Source organism: Festucalex cinctus, chromosome 18, assembly GCF_051991245.1.
Source record: "Festucalex cinctus isolate MCC-2025b chromosome 18, RoL_Fcin_1.0, whole genome shotgun sequence".
NCBI lineage: Eukaryota > Metazoa > Chordata > Actinopteri > Syngnathiformes > Syngnathidae > Festucalex > Festucalex cinctus.
The window spans coordinates 18,197,479-18,213,931 of record NC_135428.1 but is presented as its reverse complement, the minus strand read 5'-3'; the positions used below and the strand labels follow the sequence as shown (position 1 = coordinate 18,213,931).

At 38.5% G+C, this 16,453-nt stretch overlaps 1 protein-coding gene across 2 annotated transcripts; it reads left to right on the top strand.

Annotated features, from left to right (window-relative positions):
* Positions 1–251: 251 nt before the first annotated feature.
* Positions 252–13,738, top strand: elmod1 (ELMO/CED-12 domain containing 1). 2 transcript variants are annotated; one of them, XM_077505430.1, is made up of 12 exons: positions 252–380; positions 1,962–2,025; positions 4,390–4,535; positions 4,737–4,765; positions 5,246–5,343; positions 5,411–5,540; positions 6,967–7,100; positions 7,174–7,242; positions 8,950–8,970; positions 9,332–9,382; positions 10,640–10,773; positions 10,942–13,738. In XM_077505430.1, the coding sequence occupies exons 2-12, from the start codon at positions 2,009–2,011 to the stop codon at positions 11,115–11,117; spliced, it is 1,005 nt and encodes a 334-aa protein (XP_077361556.1). In that variant the 5' UTR covers positions 252–380; positions 1,962–2,008; the 3' UTR covers positions 11,118–13,738. The 2 variants fall into 2 exon arrangements, with proteins under 2 accessions (XP_077361556.1, XP_077361557.1); XM_077505431.1 differs by lacking the exon at positions 8,950–8,970.
* The last annotated feature ends 2,715 nt before the right edge of the window (positions 13,739–16,453 follow it).

Here is a 16,453-nt window from a genome sequence, read left to right as displayed (position 1 = left end):
TCGTTTTATTGAGCATTGGCACCGGCATCAATGCATTTTGTTTGCCAAAAAGATGATTATCTCAGTCCTGACTGATTAAAAATATATCTTTTTAAGAAATTGGATTCATTTTCGAATGCAACGCATGAGATGTATTGACCCCTAAAATAGCGAAGGTGCAATTTGAGAGATCTTCATTTAACCAAATCAGAGCATCGCTCTCCAGCAGCCACGTGACGTCATTCAGCTGCTCCCTTGCACTTTGGCGCCCCCTTTCGACTGCGTCCTCACACACAACGGCGTCATCATGGAGGAGAAGCGGACGTCTGCAGCCGAGTGACTGGGGGAGACACGAAGCCGCACGTCGCCTGCTTTTACAGCCTTCGTAAGATTACAAAACGGTGAGATCATCTTTTTTAAGACGCATTTTGTGACGTGCTGATCTTGCAAGGTGGCCGGCATTGCTACGCATGGTTGCGGATTATGCAAATGTGACGCGCTGCTTTTGCTAATCATCCTGCAGATTTTGGGGTTTTTTTGCGCGGCGATTTGATTGTGTCACCAATTTGAAGCGGTTACGCGTTGCAAGAGGGAAATTTGGTGGGAAGGAAGGAACGCAAAAGAGATGGCTGGTGCGTTCGTTGCTGCGCGCCATGGACAGTTCCTCAGACACAGGCCTGCAGCGGTCGGGGACAACATAGGGCTCGCGGGCCGGACGCAAACCATGAGTATGGAGGAGTATTCGGCACACACTGAAAAGGGGGCCAGGGGCGAACATACTATGGTGTCTTTTGTTTTTAAGTTGAGAAATTTGTATCCTAAAAAAGATACTTAAGAAAAAAGTATGCATATTCAAGGTAAAAAAAAATAATAATTTTATATATATATATATATATATATATATATATATATATATATATATATATATATATATATATATATATATGAGAATAAGTAATATTACAACAATCGTATTTTTGCCACAAAAACAAAAAAAATTTTTTTTTCAATATTTCACAATTTTTTTTTAGATAAAACATTTTTATGTTGAGGAGAAAATGGTATTGAAGCACTATTTCTTAAAACTGATCACATTTTTGTAGATCTTTTTTAAAAGCCTTTTACTTTTAGTAAAACAGCATTTCTTCTTGAAACAAGTAAACATGACTTCGCTAAATAAAAGATTAATTTCCAAACTTTAGTTTCTCCAAAATAATAAATAAAAAAATATATAAGTTGAAAAAAAAAATGCTTTTTATTGAAACTATAGCTTCTTTTGGAGTAGTAGATTTTTTTTGGGACATTATCCTTGCTTCCCGCCAAACAGAAGAAAGTCACACTAAATGAGAGTAAAAATGTTTTTGTTTCTGCTAAGATTCGGACATTAATTCTAGTTTTTTTTCTCTGAAAAATACAACTTCATTTTCAGACAGGTTTCCTTTTTAAAATAATTGAACATTATTGTCAGATTATGATAATTAACTATGCTATGCATAATATGGTTCTTCTAAAAAAGAAAAAAAACACATTTTTCTCATAATTAATTTATTCTTGAAAAAAAGCCCTTTTTCTTTTTAACACATACGTCACTTTCAGAAGATTTATTTGCTTCTCTAAGCAAAATTTTCCTTCCATACAAAAAATTAAATACAACTTTTTCCTCAAAAGACTAAAAAAATGCTACATTATTCTCATAATTCAATATTTATTTGTCATTGTGCAAATAACATGGCATTGGTTATAAAGCACAACGAGATAACATTATGAGCAACAAATACTGGCATAATGTGTCAATAAATGCAGATGTGTATATGGAATGTCTCGAAACCCAGCAGAAATAAAATGCATAAATCATGGCTCACACTAATAGCAACCATAGCAAAACACACACAAAAAACAATTAGTTATTTACATCATATACAATCTGACTATAGTTTTTCACACATTCCATCTGGCTCGCCATCATCATGTTGTCTTTGCAGATTATCATCCCCCTGCAGAAGCTCCAACGAAGAAGACGCCAGGCATCATGAAGCACTTCCTGAGGTAAGACGAGCCCCTCCATTTTGTCTGCTGATGGAATTCATTTGTGATGCTGTTTAGATCAAAGAAATTAATTCCCAGTTCTCCTGTTTGAGGCCCTTATTGATCCTACCTAGTAAGAACCTGCTATGTAAACGCTTGTACGTCTGTCTATTTATAGCCCTCTTGTTGCTCTTACTGCATGTACCGTGCTGACGTTATTGATCGTGCAGAGGTTTTTGGAAAATCAGGTTTGCTTAATTAATCCCGCCATCATTTTCTATCTCGTTCAGTAACAAAATCCCTCACCTCTGAGTGGATTTGCCACCCTGCTGTTTTTTTGTTTTTTTGTTTTTTTTGCCAAAGTAAAAGCAGCTACGGTAATGTCCCACATGTACTCTCCTAATATATATATATATATATATATATATATATATATATATATATATATATATATATATATATATATATATATATATATATATATGTGTATGTGTGTGTGTGTGTGTGTGGGGGGGGGGGGGGGGTGTTCTTGTACATAATACATAGTGAGGACCAAAATACGTCTTTATCCAACAGAATGAGGACATTTTTGTGAAGTGAGGACATTTTGGCCGGTCCTCACTTTGCAAGACCTCTTTTTGAAGGTCAAGACTTGGTTTTAGAGTTTAGGTTTGAATTGGGTTATGGTTGGGGTTAGGGTAAGGGTTAGGTTTAGGCAATCATTTTTGATGGTTGCGGTTAGGGTAAGGCTCTAGGAAATGCATTATGTCAATGGATGTCCTCACAAAGATATATGTACAAGGATGGGTGTGTGTGTGTGTGTGGGGGTGTGTGGGTGTGTGTGTGTGTGTGTGTGTGTGTGTGTGTGTGTGTGCAAGTTTACTGAATGGTATTTTCTAAATTTGAGTAAAAAAAATCGCAACAATCGACTTGTAAATTCATATCGGGATTAATCGGTATCGAATCGTGATCTATGAATCGTGACACGGATTGAATCGTCAGGTACTAGGCAATTCACACCCCTAATGTATATGTATATTAGTGCTGTCAAACGATCAAAAATTTTAACCTGATTAATCACACTTTAATTTTGATTAATCACGATTAATCAGCTAAATTACTTGTGTATTCGCGTAATATAAAATAAATTCAAAATACCATAATATTTTGACATTAATGCATTTTATTATCTGAATGTCATTTGCAAACATTGATTAAATGCATGTAAGCAATTGCATGCATGCTTGTATTGCTCAAAATGTAAAAGCATCATATCAATTAGGTGCAATTCAGCAATTATTAATTAATTAAACGCAAATTACTTTTGTTTTATCTAAAGTCCCGACGGGGTGTTTTTTAAAGCCGTTTATTTTTATGTCCGTGCTGTATCAGCCTGCAAATCCACCGCCTGACCGTCGTCTTTTGGAAACTTTAAACTGGGACAGCATGGTAGCGTTTTTATTTCATTTTCTTAACTCAAGAACTATGGTTCAACACACGCATTCGGGTTCGCTAGCATCACATTTACAGCGGCCGACTTGAATGACGTTAGCGTGCTTCTCTCACAAAGCAGAGATATGTAAAAGTTCTGGCATATGCGTGCGCATGTTAATGTGATGAGCACAGGACTTCCATACTATATGTAAGTCAGTGGATGAGCCGCGCTCACCGGAACAGCTTTTGGGGATAAAAACATGCATTGTCGAGCATACTGGAACGCTGATAGTACTTTCTTTGCATGTTTGAGAAGTACCTGAACGCTCAAGTGAGATTTTTAGAAGTGCTGGCGCTCGTACCAATGCGTTCCAGCCCACTTAAAACACTGGGCACGTGTCTCCACTCTAACTCAATGTTACCTACAAAAATAGCTTTTTATGAGGATCTGCTCTGTCTAATAACGCACCGTTATGATCCATCTTTCTCTTTGTTGCAAAATACTGCTTTGGCTACTGAAACTAAATATTAGAAATGCAGAGCGTGTGAGACCAAATATTAGAAAAATATGCCTCAATAGCCAAACTAAACATGGATGTTCAAAGCATCATCACGCACAATGTCAGTAAATCTCCTTTGAGGCCAGCTCACTGAACATGAACAAACACGCTTCTTCACGATATCAGGACATTTTTTTGGACACGCAGATGTCCTTTATCCGTAGATAACAAGGGGGGAAAATGACAGGATTTAAAACGCATCCCTGAGGAACGCCACTCTTAAGTGTCTGTTACTCAACAAATGCAATACAATTAATTCAGTGACTAGTTTTCAGGAAATAATGGCAGCTTCTTTCCCCCCAAAATGGGAATTCTGAAGTACATTGTCCATGTTGAATGAATGACTTGTCTTTGTAAATATGAATTTCTCCCCTGTCTTCTCCCCATGCAGGGTGTTGACCCAGTTCTTCGTGTTCCTCTACTGCAAATGTCTGTGGCGAGGACTCAAGTTCGTGGCGCGCAAGTTCACCGGGCGCTGCGAGCTACAGCGGATCTGCTACAACAACAAACATGGTGCCCGTAGGACGCTCAAGATTGGTAAGAGATTGGATTGCTGCTGACCTTTTGAGGTCATGTCGGGCTTTTCATATATATATAAATATATATATATAATTTTATAGACGAATCGGATAAAAAACATTTTGATTTATCTCAATTTATTCAAGAATAGGACAATTGATTATGATTCAGTTTCTGGTTTGATCCACATGTCATAACCTTGCAATGTATTCCTTGCAGAGTCGTCTCTGAAGTTCTCCAAAAATGAGGTAAACATCCAAGTTTAACGGTTAAAGGGGAAGTCAACCCAATTTTTCTATGGAGCCTTACTAGTCTAGTTTTGTGTTAGTGGAATATGAGTTTAATAGCAAAATCCTGCTGTTTTTTTTTTTTATCCATCTCAAGGGGCGGCCATTTTGCCACTTGCTGTCGATTGAAGATGACATCACAGTTGCTCAGGCAACGACCAATAAGTTCACATGTTTTTTGAGATGCTGAGATGTGATTGGTTGCTACCTGAGACCTGAGCAACATTGATGTCATCTTTATTTTGCAAGTGGCAAAATGGCCGCCCCTGAGATGGATAAAAATGGCTGGATTTTGCTATAATGCTAGAATGCTATATTTAGACTGGTGAGGTCACATATAAAATTGTCACGAAATGTTGACTTCCACTTTCATTACATGAATTCAATTATCTTTTTTTTTTTTTTGCGAGAAATGTATAGTACCCCATATTTTCTTTGCAGCTGCTGCAGTCCGCACTTAGCGCCCATCCCGACAAAGTGGAGAAAACTATCGATGACATCATGGCTCTGAAGAAGATCAACCCCGATACCAACCCTCAGTAAGACCGCGTAAAGAGATTGTTAGCCAAACTGAAATAGAAGGTGACTCTTTCCTTTCTTCCCCAGGTTGGGCATCTCCCTGCAGGCCAGCCTACTACAAATTGTAGGCTACAGGAACTTGGTGGCCGAGGTGGAGAAGCTCCGGCGGGAGCCTTACGACTGCGAGAACGCACAACACGAGGACATGCTGATGAAGGTGTGCTCTTCATCCATCCATTAAAGGGGAAGTCAAAACCCCCCTAATCCCCAAAGTTATTATTTTTTTGACAATAATATGATCTATGCATCCCCACTAGTCTAAATATAGTATTCTGGTTAATGTTATGTTAGTGGAATATGAGTTAAGCAGCAAAATCCAGCTGTTTCTATCCATGTTAGGGGGCGGCCATTTTGCCACTTGGTGTCGACTGAAGATGACATCACAGTTGCTCAGGGCTCAGGCAACAACAGTCATGACTAGGGTCATGCAAGGGTTACTGTCGTGAGGGTTATGTTTGGGTCATGACCATGAGGTCAAGTGTCTGTTTTGAACTGATGTAATCAGCATCTAGTTTCAGCTGGTAAGTCGTGATGTCAGAAGCTATGTGATGTCAGGAATCTTTAATCTCTTTGTCCGATCAACAGCCAATCAGATAATTTCATGTCAGTCCTGTTACCCACATGTCTAGCCACAACAAATCAGGTCGATTTGCTATCTATATGAGCCTGTCTGAGAAAGGTGTGTTTTTGTCGGATTATTACCACTGTTCCTCTGTGCAACTCTCGTTGTTTCTTGTCGAGTCAAGTTTGTTCCACGCCTCTCGATGTGAATAAATAGTTAAAGGGATGCTTCACTTATTTAGCCCATTATAGCAATAAAAAGTTAATAATTTGTCTATAATTAATTTGATACTTTCATTATTTTTCATGTACAATTAGTACCTTTAAAAACACATTTTGCAACTTGTTGTCGACTGAAAATGACATCACAAGGGCTCAGGTAACCAATCACAGCTCACCTGTTTTCTAGGTTTGGTCATGTAACATTCACAAGCTGAGCTGTGATTGGTTACCTGAACCCTTGTGATGTCATTTTCAGTCGACAGCAAGTTGCAAAATGTGTTTTTAAAGGTACTAATTGTACATGAAAAATAATAAAAATATCAAATTTAATATAGGAAAAATATTCATGTTTGACTGCCAAAAATGGCTAAATAAGTAAAGTATCCCTTTAAAGTCTTATTTGTGTCTGCGTTTTTGGCATCCAGCCTTAGTACACAACACAACTACCAATCGCAGCGGAGCTTCAGAAAACTGGTGAGCTGTGATTGGTCGTTGCCTGAGCCCTGAGCAACTGTGATGTCATCTTCAGTCGACAGCAAGTGGCAAAATGGCCGTCCCCTAACATGGATAAAAATGACTGGTTTTTGCTTTATCACTCATATTACACAAATGTATTATTAATCAGAATGTCATATTTAGACTAGTAAGGTCACATATAACATATTATTGTCAAGAAATGTTTAAGGTTGACTTCCACTTTAAATCCTGTCTCGTACACGACTAGCTAATTGTGTTCTCTTGTCAAGATGGCCGCACAATTCACTATTGTTGTTGTTGTTTTTTTTTGGGGGGGGGAGCAGTTGTGGAAGGAGCTGCGTCCCGACACCCCCCTGACCGGACGCATTTCCAAGCAGTGGTGTGAGATCGGATTCCAAGGCAGTGATCCCAAGACAGACTTCCGAGGCATGGGCCTTTTGGGTCTCCACAATCTGCTGTAAGATTAACTACTTCAACTCGTACGGGGCGCTAAGCTAAGATGCTAAAAGAATGCGATTGTCTATCTATAGGTACTTTGCGGAACACGACAAGGCTGCAGCTCTGCAGATGCTCCATGACTCTCTGCTGCCCAAGCACAAGTACGTCAGAAGACTTTATGTCGACTCTCGCACACCATTTGTTGCATCAACGTTATTTCCACTATAAATACGAGTGACCTCATCTGTGCATCATGCGCACAACTCAAGCACATGCGCGCACGACATATGGACAAAAGTGTTTGACGTGCTCAGGTTTGCTTGAAAAATGATGGGACCTAAATCACATCCCCCTCCAAATTGCGTCAAACTATTACTCAAGGAGATTTCAACCTTTGTCAAAAAAATAATTTCCCTGAGGAGCTCTTCTCCCAATTTTGTCGGACTGATGATTACTTGATGATTAGCCCTGGACTAGCCATCTGGCATACAGGGCAGATGCCTGGTGGGCCAGCATCTTTTGTGGCCCAAGCGGTGCTATTTTATTGTTATTTTCTTCCATTTACCCCCAAGCGACTGCCCCACAATTAGAAGGAGCAACAACAAATTCAATTGCTATATGGTAGCCAGGGGTGGTTAAGTAATCAGGTGAAAATGCCTGGGCCAATTTTTTTGTGCCACTCCATCCCTGTTGATAAGGGTTCTACTATGGTTGAAAAATGAGTGGACCTAAAACGCCCTGAGGAACACCACCCCAAACTGTGTCATTGGTACCTGAGAAGGATGTTCAGCGTGACTTTCACTCTACCTGCAAGACATGTGAAATTTGACACCTTGCTACAACTCAAATGAACTCAGGTTTGCTAAAAATTTCTTGACAATAATGTTATATCTAACCTCACTAGTCTAAACATGAGATTTTGATTAATATTACATTTGTGGACTATGAGTTATGCAGCAAAATCCAGCTGTTTTCATCCATCTCAGGGGGCAGCCATTTTGCCACTCACTGCCGACTGAAGATGACATCACAGTTGCTCAGGGCTCAGGCAACAACCAATTAGTCCTCACCTGTTTTCTGAAGCTGCACTGTGATTGGTTGTTACCTGAGACCTGAGCAGCTCTGATGTCATCTTCAGTCGACAGTAAGTGGCAAAATGGCCGCCCTCTGAGATGGATGAAAACGGATGGATTTTGCTGCTCTACACATATTCCATGAACAAAATATTAACCAGAATAAAATATTTAGACTAGAGGGGTTGCATAGAGCATTTATTTGGGTTGACTTCCGCTTTAAAAGGATGAGCGGGGTTCAACTTTTATAGAAATATGACAGGACTCAAAACACTTCCCTGAGGAACTCCCCTTCAAATTGTGTCAGACTTTTACTGGGGATGGATGTTGAAGCAACAGAGGTGACTTTTTCCAGCTCTTGCTGCAAGAATACATGAATGAGGAGGGTTTGACTTTTGTGGTAAAATGATGGGACTTAGAACACTTCCCTGCGGAACACCAGTCTAAATTGACTCATTGGTACTTTTGATAGATACTCAGAAGTAACTGGCACTGCTTCCCGCGAGAGCCTCGCGAATTCTGATTTTGCGTTCTTGCAACAAAGTTGAGGTCCAAAAAGCTTGCTGTAATGAAGAATTAAGATTCAACTGATAGATCCAAATATGTCGTCGTGCTTTTGTCCATATAGCGCGGTCTCGTCACCAATGTTCACAGCCGGTCGCTCACTGGGCTCCTCATCTTGTGTTGATTGCATCACTGCTTTGTATTGCTTTGCCATCAGCATCTCAGTGAGCTTCTTCTGTCTGTCTCGACACACGCTTCCCTCATCTGTGTCGCTCCCATGCCCCGCCGCAGGAGTGTGCAGGGGAGTCGCAGGTATTCCATTTTCACCCTCACTCTCCCGCTTTGTCAGCCACATGCCGCACAACGTTGTTGTTATTATTCCGTGGCGTCTGGTCCATTTAAAACAGCGTTTTCTACCTACCAGGAGTCATTTCATACTTCACTTATGAATTGCACAAGTATTTGTATTTAATCTTTTTGATATGCTTCATGGCTACTTCGTTAGGTACGCAATTTCACGAGATTTGGTACAGGAACTCTCCAAAATGTCCATACATGATGTCGTGTTGATCTTATTTAGGCAGCGAACTGGTTGTGAGTGATTCATGAGCACTGCTGCTGCAACCCTTGATTGTTGTTGTGCGTTTGTTGTATGTTTATGTGTCCTTCACAGCGAGGCAAACGCGTCTGAATTTGAGCCGCCAAACGTTGACAAAGCCATTGGGTAAGACTCTCATGACCAAAACGAAAGTCATAGAAACTAATAGCCATTTTAAATGTTATTTATTCATATATGCATCCATCCATTTTCTTAAAACCGCTTACTACTCACGAGGGTCGCGGATATAAATAAAATAAATAGAGAATATAAAAATTACAAAAAAATTAAAAATAGAGAATATATTAAAATAAAATAAACATTTATATATTGTATAAACAAATAAGAATAAAAATATGGATTTGCATAAGACTTACATTAAAAACTAAAAGAATGCAAATAAAATAAAATCACATACTTCTAATGGCAATTTACTAAAAATGTTTCAAAAATAATGTAATAAAATAAATATGCTATGACAAAAATGTTACTTAAAAAAATAATAGAATAAAATGAAAAGTATAAAATCACATACTGTATTCACATAATTTAACAAAAATGTATCAATATGCTTTATTACAATCAAGCTATAATATCAATATGATTTATTAAAATCAAGCTGTAATATTAATGTGATTCAAATGGATGTTCTAATATGAAGTAATTTGTATAGTATAACGGACAATGCATAAACAAAAAGACATTACAGCTATAAACATAATAAAATTAACACAAATTTATCAAAAAAAAACAATGAAATAAAAACAAATACAAATACAAATTATAAAACAATACACATTTTTAGAATTTACAAATAAATAATATAAACAGTTGCATTCAAAACAAATATTCTAATATGAAGTAATATGTATAGTATAACGAACAGTGCATAAACAAAAAACATTGCAGCTATAGACATAATAAAATGAATATAGATTTATAAAAAAGAAATCCCCAATGAAATAAAAACAAATAGAAATACAAATTATAAAATAATACACATTTTTAGAATTTACAAATAAATAATATAAACAGCTGCATTCAAAGCAAATATTCCAATATGAAGTAATATGTATAGTATAACGAACAGTGCATGAACAAAAAACATTACAGCTATAAACATAATAAAATGAATACAAATTTATTTAAAAAACAATGAACTAAAAACAAAAAGAAATACAAATTATAAAACAATACAAAATGTAAACACATAAGTAAATTAGTGATTTAGCATGTATGCACATATTTTGAATTCAAAGTATATTAAGAAAATGTACATGAAAGCAAGAATACAGTTATTAAAGTATCATAAGTGTCACAACCTCGAAAAAAAGAAAGAAAAAATCGTCCAACAAACCTGACGAGCTTCCTCGCACCCTGCAGCTATTCTTTCGCCATCGTGGGCATCAACATCACGGATCTGGCCTACTCGCTGCTGGTGAGCGGCGCCCTGAAGACACACCTGTACAACGTGGCCCCCGAGATGGCCACGCTGCCGCACCTCCAGCAGACCTTCTGTGAGTCGACCCCTAACGGGACCGCACACTACTATTTTGGATTGTGTTGCAATACGCTCATTTTTATTGAACGTATGCAAGTGACCGATGGCGAGTCGAGCTTTCGTTGCCGTGATAACCGGAGCCTGAGCTGTGCAAACCTGACAGGCTTCCAATTGTGTTTGTCAGGCTACCTGATGCAGGAGTTCCACCGCTTTTGGATCGAGGAGGACCCCAGCGACATCATGGAGTTCAACCGCGTGCGTGCCAAATTCCAACGGCGGGTCCTGCGGCAGCTGCGGGACCCCGACGCGGCGCTCTGCCCTCGCTTCTCCGCCTCCGACCTCCACCTGGTCAACCTCTAGGTGCATTACCCCCAAACCCCCAACACCACCACCACCCGCCACCACATCGGATGTCCCGGTATGCCCGTCAGTAAATATGCTCGGGCAAATATGAATGCGGCACACACACACATACATAAATGTATTCTGTAATTATATATATTTTAGGGGTGTCAATATGAGTCCATTCATTTTGAGTTAATTTAAAGTTCCTTTAATGCCACAATTTTTTATTTTTTATTTTTTTTAAATGCGCGATTAATGATCGCCCCTTACTTGGAAAGCCTGTACTTGGGTCCATGTCAGAATTTAGCAGTAATAAATGTAATAATCATGCATATATTTGTGGAGACTGGGGCCAAGTTTTATTTTAAAATGAAAAGAAAAATGCACTGAGCTGTCACCAACATCTTACAAATGCAGTTATGCCATCTATGATAGAAAAATGACTTCAATACAAATCAATATCACACCCATTTATTTTATTTTTTTACCATACAGTACCTCTATTTAATTTTAACACAATTTGATGAATTATTATCATATTTCTACTAGTTTAACATTTTTTTCCCAATTTTATGTTAACAAGTGTATGAAAACTTGAAAAAAAAACACATTTTATTTAACATTTAGAACACATAAAAAAAGTGATTAATCGTGAGTTAACGATTAAGTTATGCGATTAATTACAATTAAAAAATTTAATCGCCTGACACCCCTAATATATATATATATATATATGTACATGCACCACCAGCATCAGACATCACCATAACGATTGTCACACCATCGTTGTGTCACTTTTACTTTAATGATTGTATCGCACTCTTTACCAGAGGTGGGGGACACGAGTCACATAACCTCCATGGAATCAGACTTAAGTCTGCGAAAACTTCTCAAATATTTAACTTGACTTTGACTTGGTATTGATGAGACTTGACTCAACTTACACTCCAGTGAACCTTTGCATATCTGCAATTGGTATTCACATATCATCCTATTGTATTTTTTTTTAAACCACCTTTACGCTGTTTTTGTATGCAGGCCAAATTGCTAAAACTACTGCTTTGGCACCATCTTGGTGTTGAGGAACTATGTTGAAGGGAATCGGGAGTATTTCATTTCGACAACAATCGTGATTTGCTGCCCTCTTCTGGCATCCTGGCGTCAAGGAACTCCTGCACGTTGAAGTATTGAGAGTTGAGGAATTTCACTGAGACAAAAATAGTTTCCGCCATTTTGTGTCATCTGTAGTCAATTCTAAACTTTTTCAAGGGTGGCCCAGTCTTACTATGACATTCATTAATAAGACTTGAAGCGACTTGCACTTATGTGACTTCACCCCACCCCTGCCCTTTACACTCATTTTGCTTACTCACGCCAAAAAAAAAAAAAATCACCTTCTCAACCAAATATTGTAAAAATATAAATGACATGTAAATACGACACATCAAGCTGTCAAATTTCTTTATGTGTCAATCACCTTGCCAATATTTTGAATGTGTATTTTTGAAGTGGTGTCTTCATAACATCAGAATGCTTCTCATTTGCCTTTATTTGCAAAAAAAACAAACAAACACTTTCTGTCATGAATGTTTCTCACGTCAACGATTGTTTCCATTGGAATGTGACACTTTTAATGTGCGACATCAGCCAAAGTAATAATTTTGATTCGTTTGGTGTAGATGGGTTGCAACATGCTTGTTATGATGTTTTGTTTTGTTTTTTGTTCGCTTCTGGCTTTCATCGTGCATCGTTTACAGCTTAGTTACATTTCGGAATGATGGGAAGAAAAATCAAAGATGGCAGCGTTGACCAGTCAGTCGATGCAACAGAAGTGCAAAAACAAAAAAAAACAAAAACAAAAACAAAAAAACCCCAATACAATTAACGTTATACTGTAATCTGGAGCTTTGAGCCACATGCTGCTTCACCAACGATTCTGTAATATAAATGTCATGAATTGCATTTGTTTGTTTACTACCCCCGTTTGCCTTTAAACCTTTTTCCTGCCTGTACTCTTAAGTGGAGTCTCACTGCTTTATTGTGGGAATGCTGAAGCATTCCCACATATGTTATTGTGATTTTTATTCTCCACATTTTTTGCCAAGTAACAACTCCCACATAATACAACCAATTTACACTGTTTAAATTTCAACTAGCTTCAAAAATTGACGCCTCCCGGGGTATATATCGTCTGATTCCACATTACTTACAGCATTTGCACAATTTAACTTGTAATATCAACTTTTCTCAATTCATTTTCAATGGGACAGACGTACAACTTTTTCTAAGTATCACTTTCCACGCCCACTTCCATACATATAACTTATCATTACCAGGTGTCTGATACTGCTCCGTGACACAGTTGGTAAAGTGCATTGTCTAGTAACCAGGAGGTCATCATTTATCTCTCAATTTACTTCATAAGCATTCCACATGCATTCAAATCTTAGTATTCAGCTGTTGGCATTCAGCTTTCAGCATTCCCACGCAATTTCTCCAGAAATTGCACTTAGTCTAGTTGATTGATGATATTCTTCTAAATGTCCTGAGTAGATATTGTAACGCTGTGCTTTATTTGTCTTGTGTTGTGCACTGAAGAACACAAATCAATAAAAACAAAGTAAAAGACAGTTAAAGGATGGCTCTGTTTTCGTTTAAAATCCAAAAAAGTCTGATAGTGGGTGATTCAAGACGAGCGATTCTCAACTGGTGGGTCGGGACCCAAAAAGTGGTTCGCGGACAGGTAGGAAATCATGTCATTTATTTTCAATCGACTTGTATAGGTTAAAGGTCACGTGAAAGGTGTTTTTGAATGTCAGATGTTGGTTTCTGTTGCATTTGAACAGGGGTGTGTGGACTTTTTCTAGCCAATGCCTTCAGTTTCTACGGCAGCACGAGAAGCAGCGGTTGCTGATGAGGGCGCAAGCGGTGCAACGCGAACATCAAAGCTTGAGAAGCGTCCGGATTAATGCGGATCAACTCCAGACGTGCGTCCTCAAGAACCAACGCAGAATCACCACCGTGAAAAGATCCGCACGTTGACTCGGCGCTTTTTAAGCTGTCCTGTTTGTGCAGTAAATAACATTTCGAGCAAATTTATTCATATGCCTGCATTAGGATTGATAGCTTGCATAATTGCATGCATACTTTATTAAACTTTTTTGTTTTGTTTTATCATATGTCAAAGAGATACTTTAGTTAATTGTAAAAATTCCAATGCGTTTTATTTTTTGGGGAAAAGTCAGATTATTATTATTATTATTATTATTATTATTATTATTATTAGTAGTAGTAGTAGTATTTTTATTTTTATTTTAATAAATTCCTGGTACATTGGTAACCAGGAGAGTCGAGTGAGATGACTAAACAAAGCTAACTTTTTTTAAATACAAATTTAAGTCACAATTACGCTATTGTGCGGCACGGTAGTCGAGTGGTTAGCACGTACGCTTCCCAGTTCTGAGGTCTCCGGTTCGAGTCCAGGCTCGGACCTTCCTGGGTGGAGTTTGCATGTTCTCCCCGTGCCCGCGTGGGTCTTCTCCGGGTACTCCGGTCTCCTCCCACACTCCAAAGACATGCATGGCAGGTTAATTGGGCACTCCGAATTGTCCCTAGGTGTGCTTGTGAGTGTGGATGGTTGTTCTTCTCAGTGTGCCCTGCGATTGGTTGGCAACCAGTCCAGGGTGTCCCCCGCCTACTGCCCAGAGCCAGCTGAGATAGGCGCCAGCAACCCCCGCGACCCTTGTGAGGAATAAGCGGCCAAGAAAATGGATGGATGGATGGATTACGCTATTGTCCATTTTAATGTTATCGAAAGTTGCTCATTTGTAATTGACATTACTTAATTGTTAATGTTTTGAATGTCAAAATTTGACAAGTCATTTTTTTAAACATTACTTTGATTAAGATAAAACCAAAGAAATGTAGATTATTTGTTAAATTTAAGATATAAAATGTTAAAATTGTAATTTTAATCTAATGGTTTGACTAAAAAAAAAAAAAAAAAAAAAAAAAAAAGTTTAATGGACGTAATGTTCAGGGTGGCCATGTGGTGGCGCTAGTAGCTAATATGTAAGTAAGCGCTGCTGTCATTTCATGTTGCACATTCAACAGCCAATCACATCTTATTTCGTTCTGCCGTTATCAGTTAATACGTTCACTTGTGTCTAACAATGGTGGCAATTAGCTTTTTTTAAATGTCACATTTCAAGTGATTTTTTTAATTTATTTTTTATCTTTTTTGTGACGGCGCCGCAGAGGGTACCAAACAGTGATCATTCCGATGACAGATTTACAGTAGGCCTATGTACGGTGTATATAAAGGCTGCACCCTGCACCCCCCCCCCCCCCCCCCCCAGGCTTTTGTGATTTATTTATTTATTTATTTTTTTAAGGGGGAAAAATGCAGCATATAACCTGCACTCAGTTGGAAGTTTAAAAAAGTAAACAACTTGAGAGAATGTGGTTGCACAATGGGGTAGATGCCACAAGTTCCAACTTCCGGGTTTCCATAACGTCAACGTCGTTTTTGGCCAATGGCCGTGTCCCCACTAGATCCTAGTGAATCTTCATTGTTATAATTTACGTTTAGTCTGCAGTAATTTTATTGTCTTTAGAACAATATGTGGCCAGTATCATAGGATAGGTTTTGAGGGTAGGTGAGGCAGGGGGGTCATTTAAAAAACACACCGCAGACTTACTGTAAAATACAACAATGCAGACTCACTATAATGTAATGAGGTCAATAGTAAAATGTTAATTTTATAGGATTAACAATTACTTAGTTACTTTAACTTGCATCAATATTATGTGCTTTTTTCCCCATGTTGTATCGTGTTTTTACGAACGCGCACTATCGCGTATGCACAAAAGGTATTTGTTCTAGTGTGGTTGCCGTGGTTGGCGATCCAAGATGGCGGGATCTTCTGCGTGCTGTCGAGTCGCGCCGAGAGTGACGTCATGCAGCCGACAAATTTGCCCTTCAGAGGACGCAGCCTTGGGCTCCAGGTGGAGGAGTGGAACCGTCACTTGCGTTCAGTGCCGGTTGGTGCGGGTTCGCTCCTCCGCCTGGGAGACCCCATGTAGCTTAAATGAAGTGTGTGTGTGTGAATGAGTGGTTACAGGAACAAAATAATAATAATAATAATAATAATAATAATAATAATAATAATAATAAAGAGGACCCAGCCTTGTGAATTTGGACACAACGTGGTCATTGTGCATACAACTCTCAACGGGGATGAAGTTGTGTTCAGAACCAATCACGGTCAAGCTTCATCAAACGTGAGTCAGCACACACCTGCCACCATTTAAAGGAATTTGTGAAGCTCAGAAGTAGTCATCTTACCGAC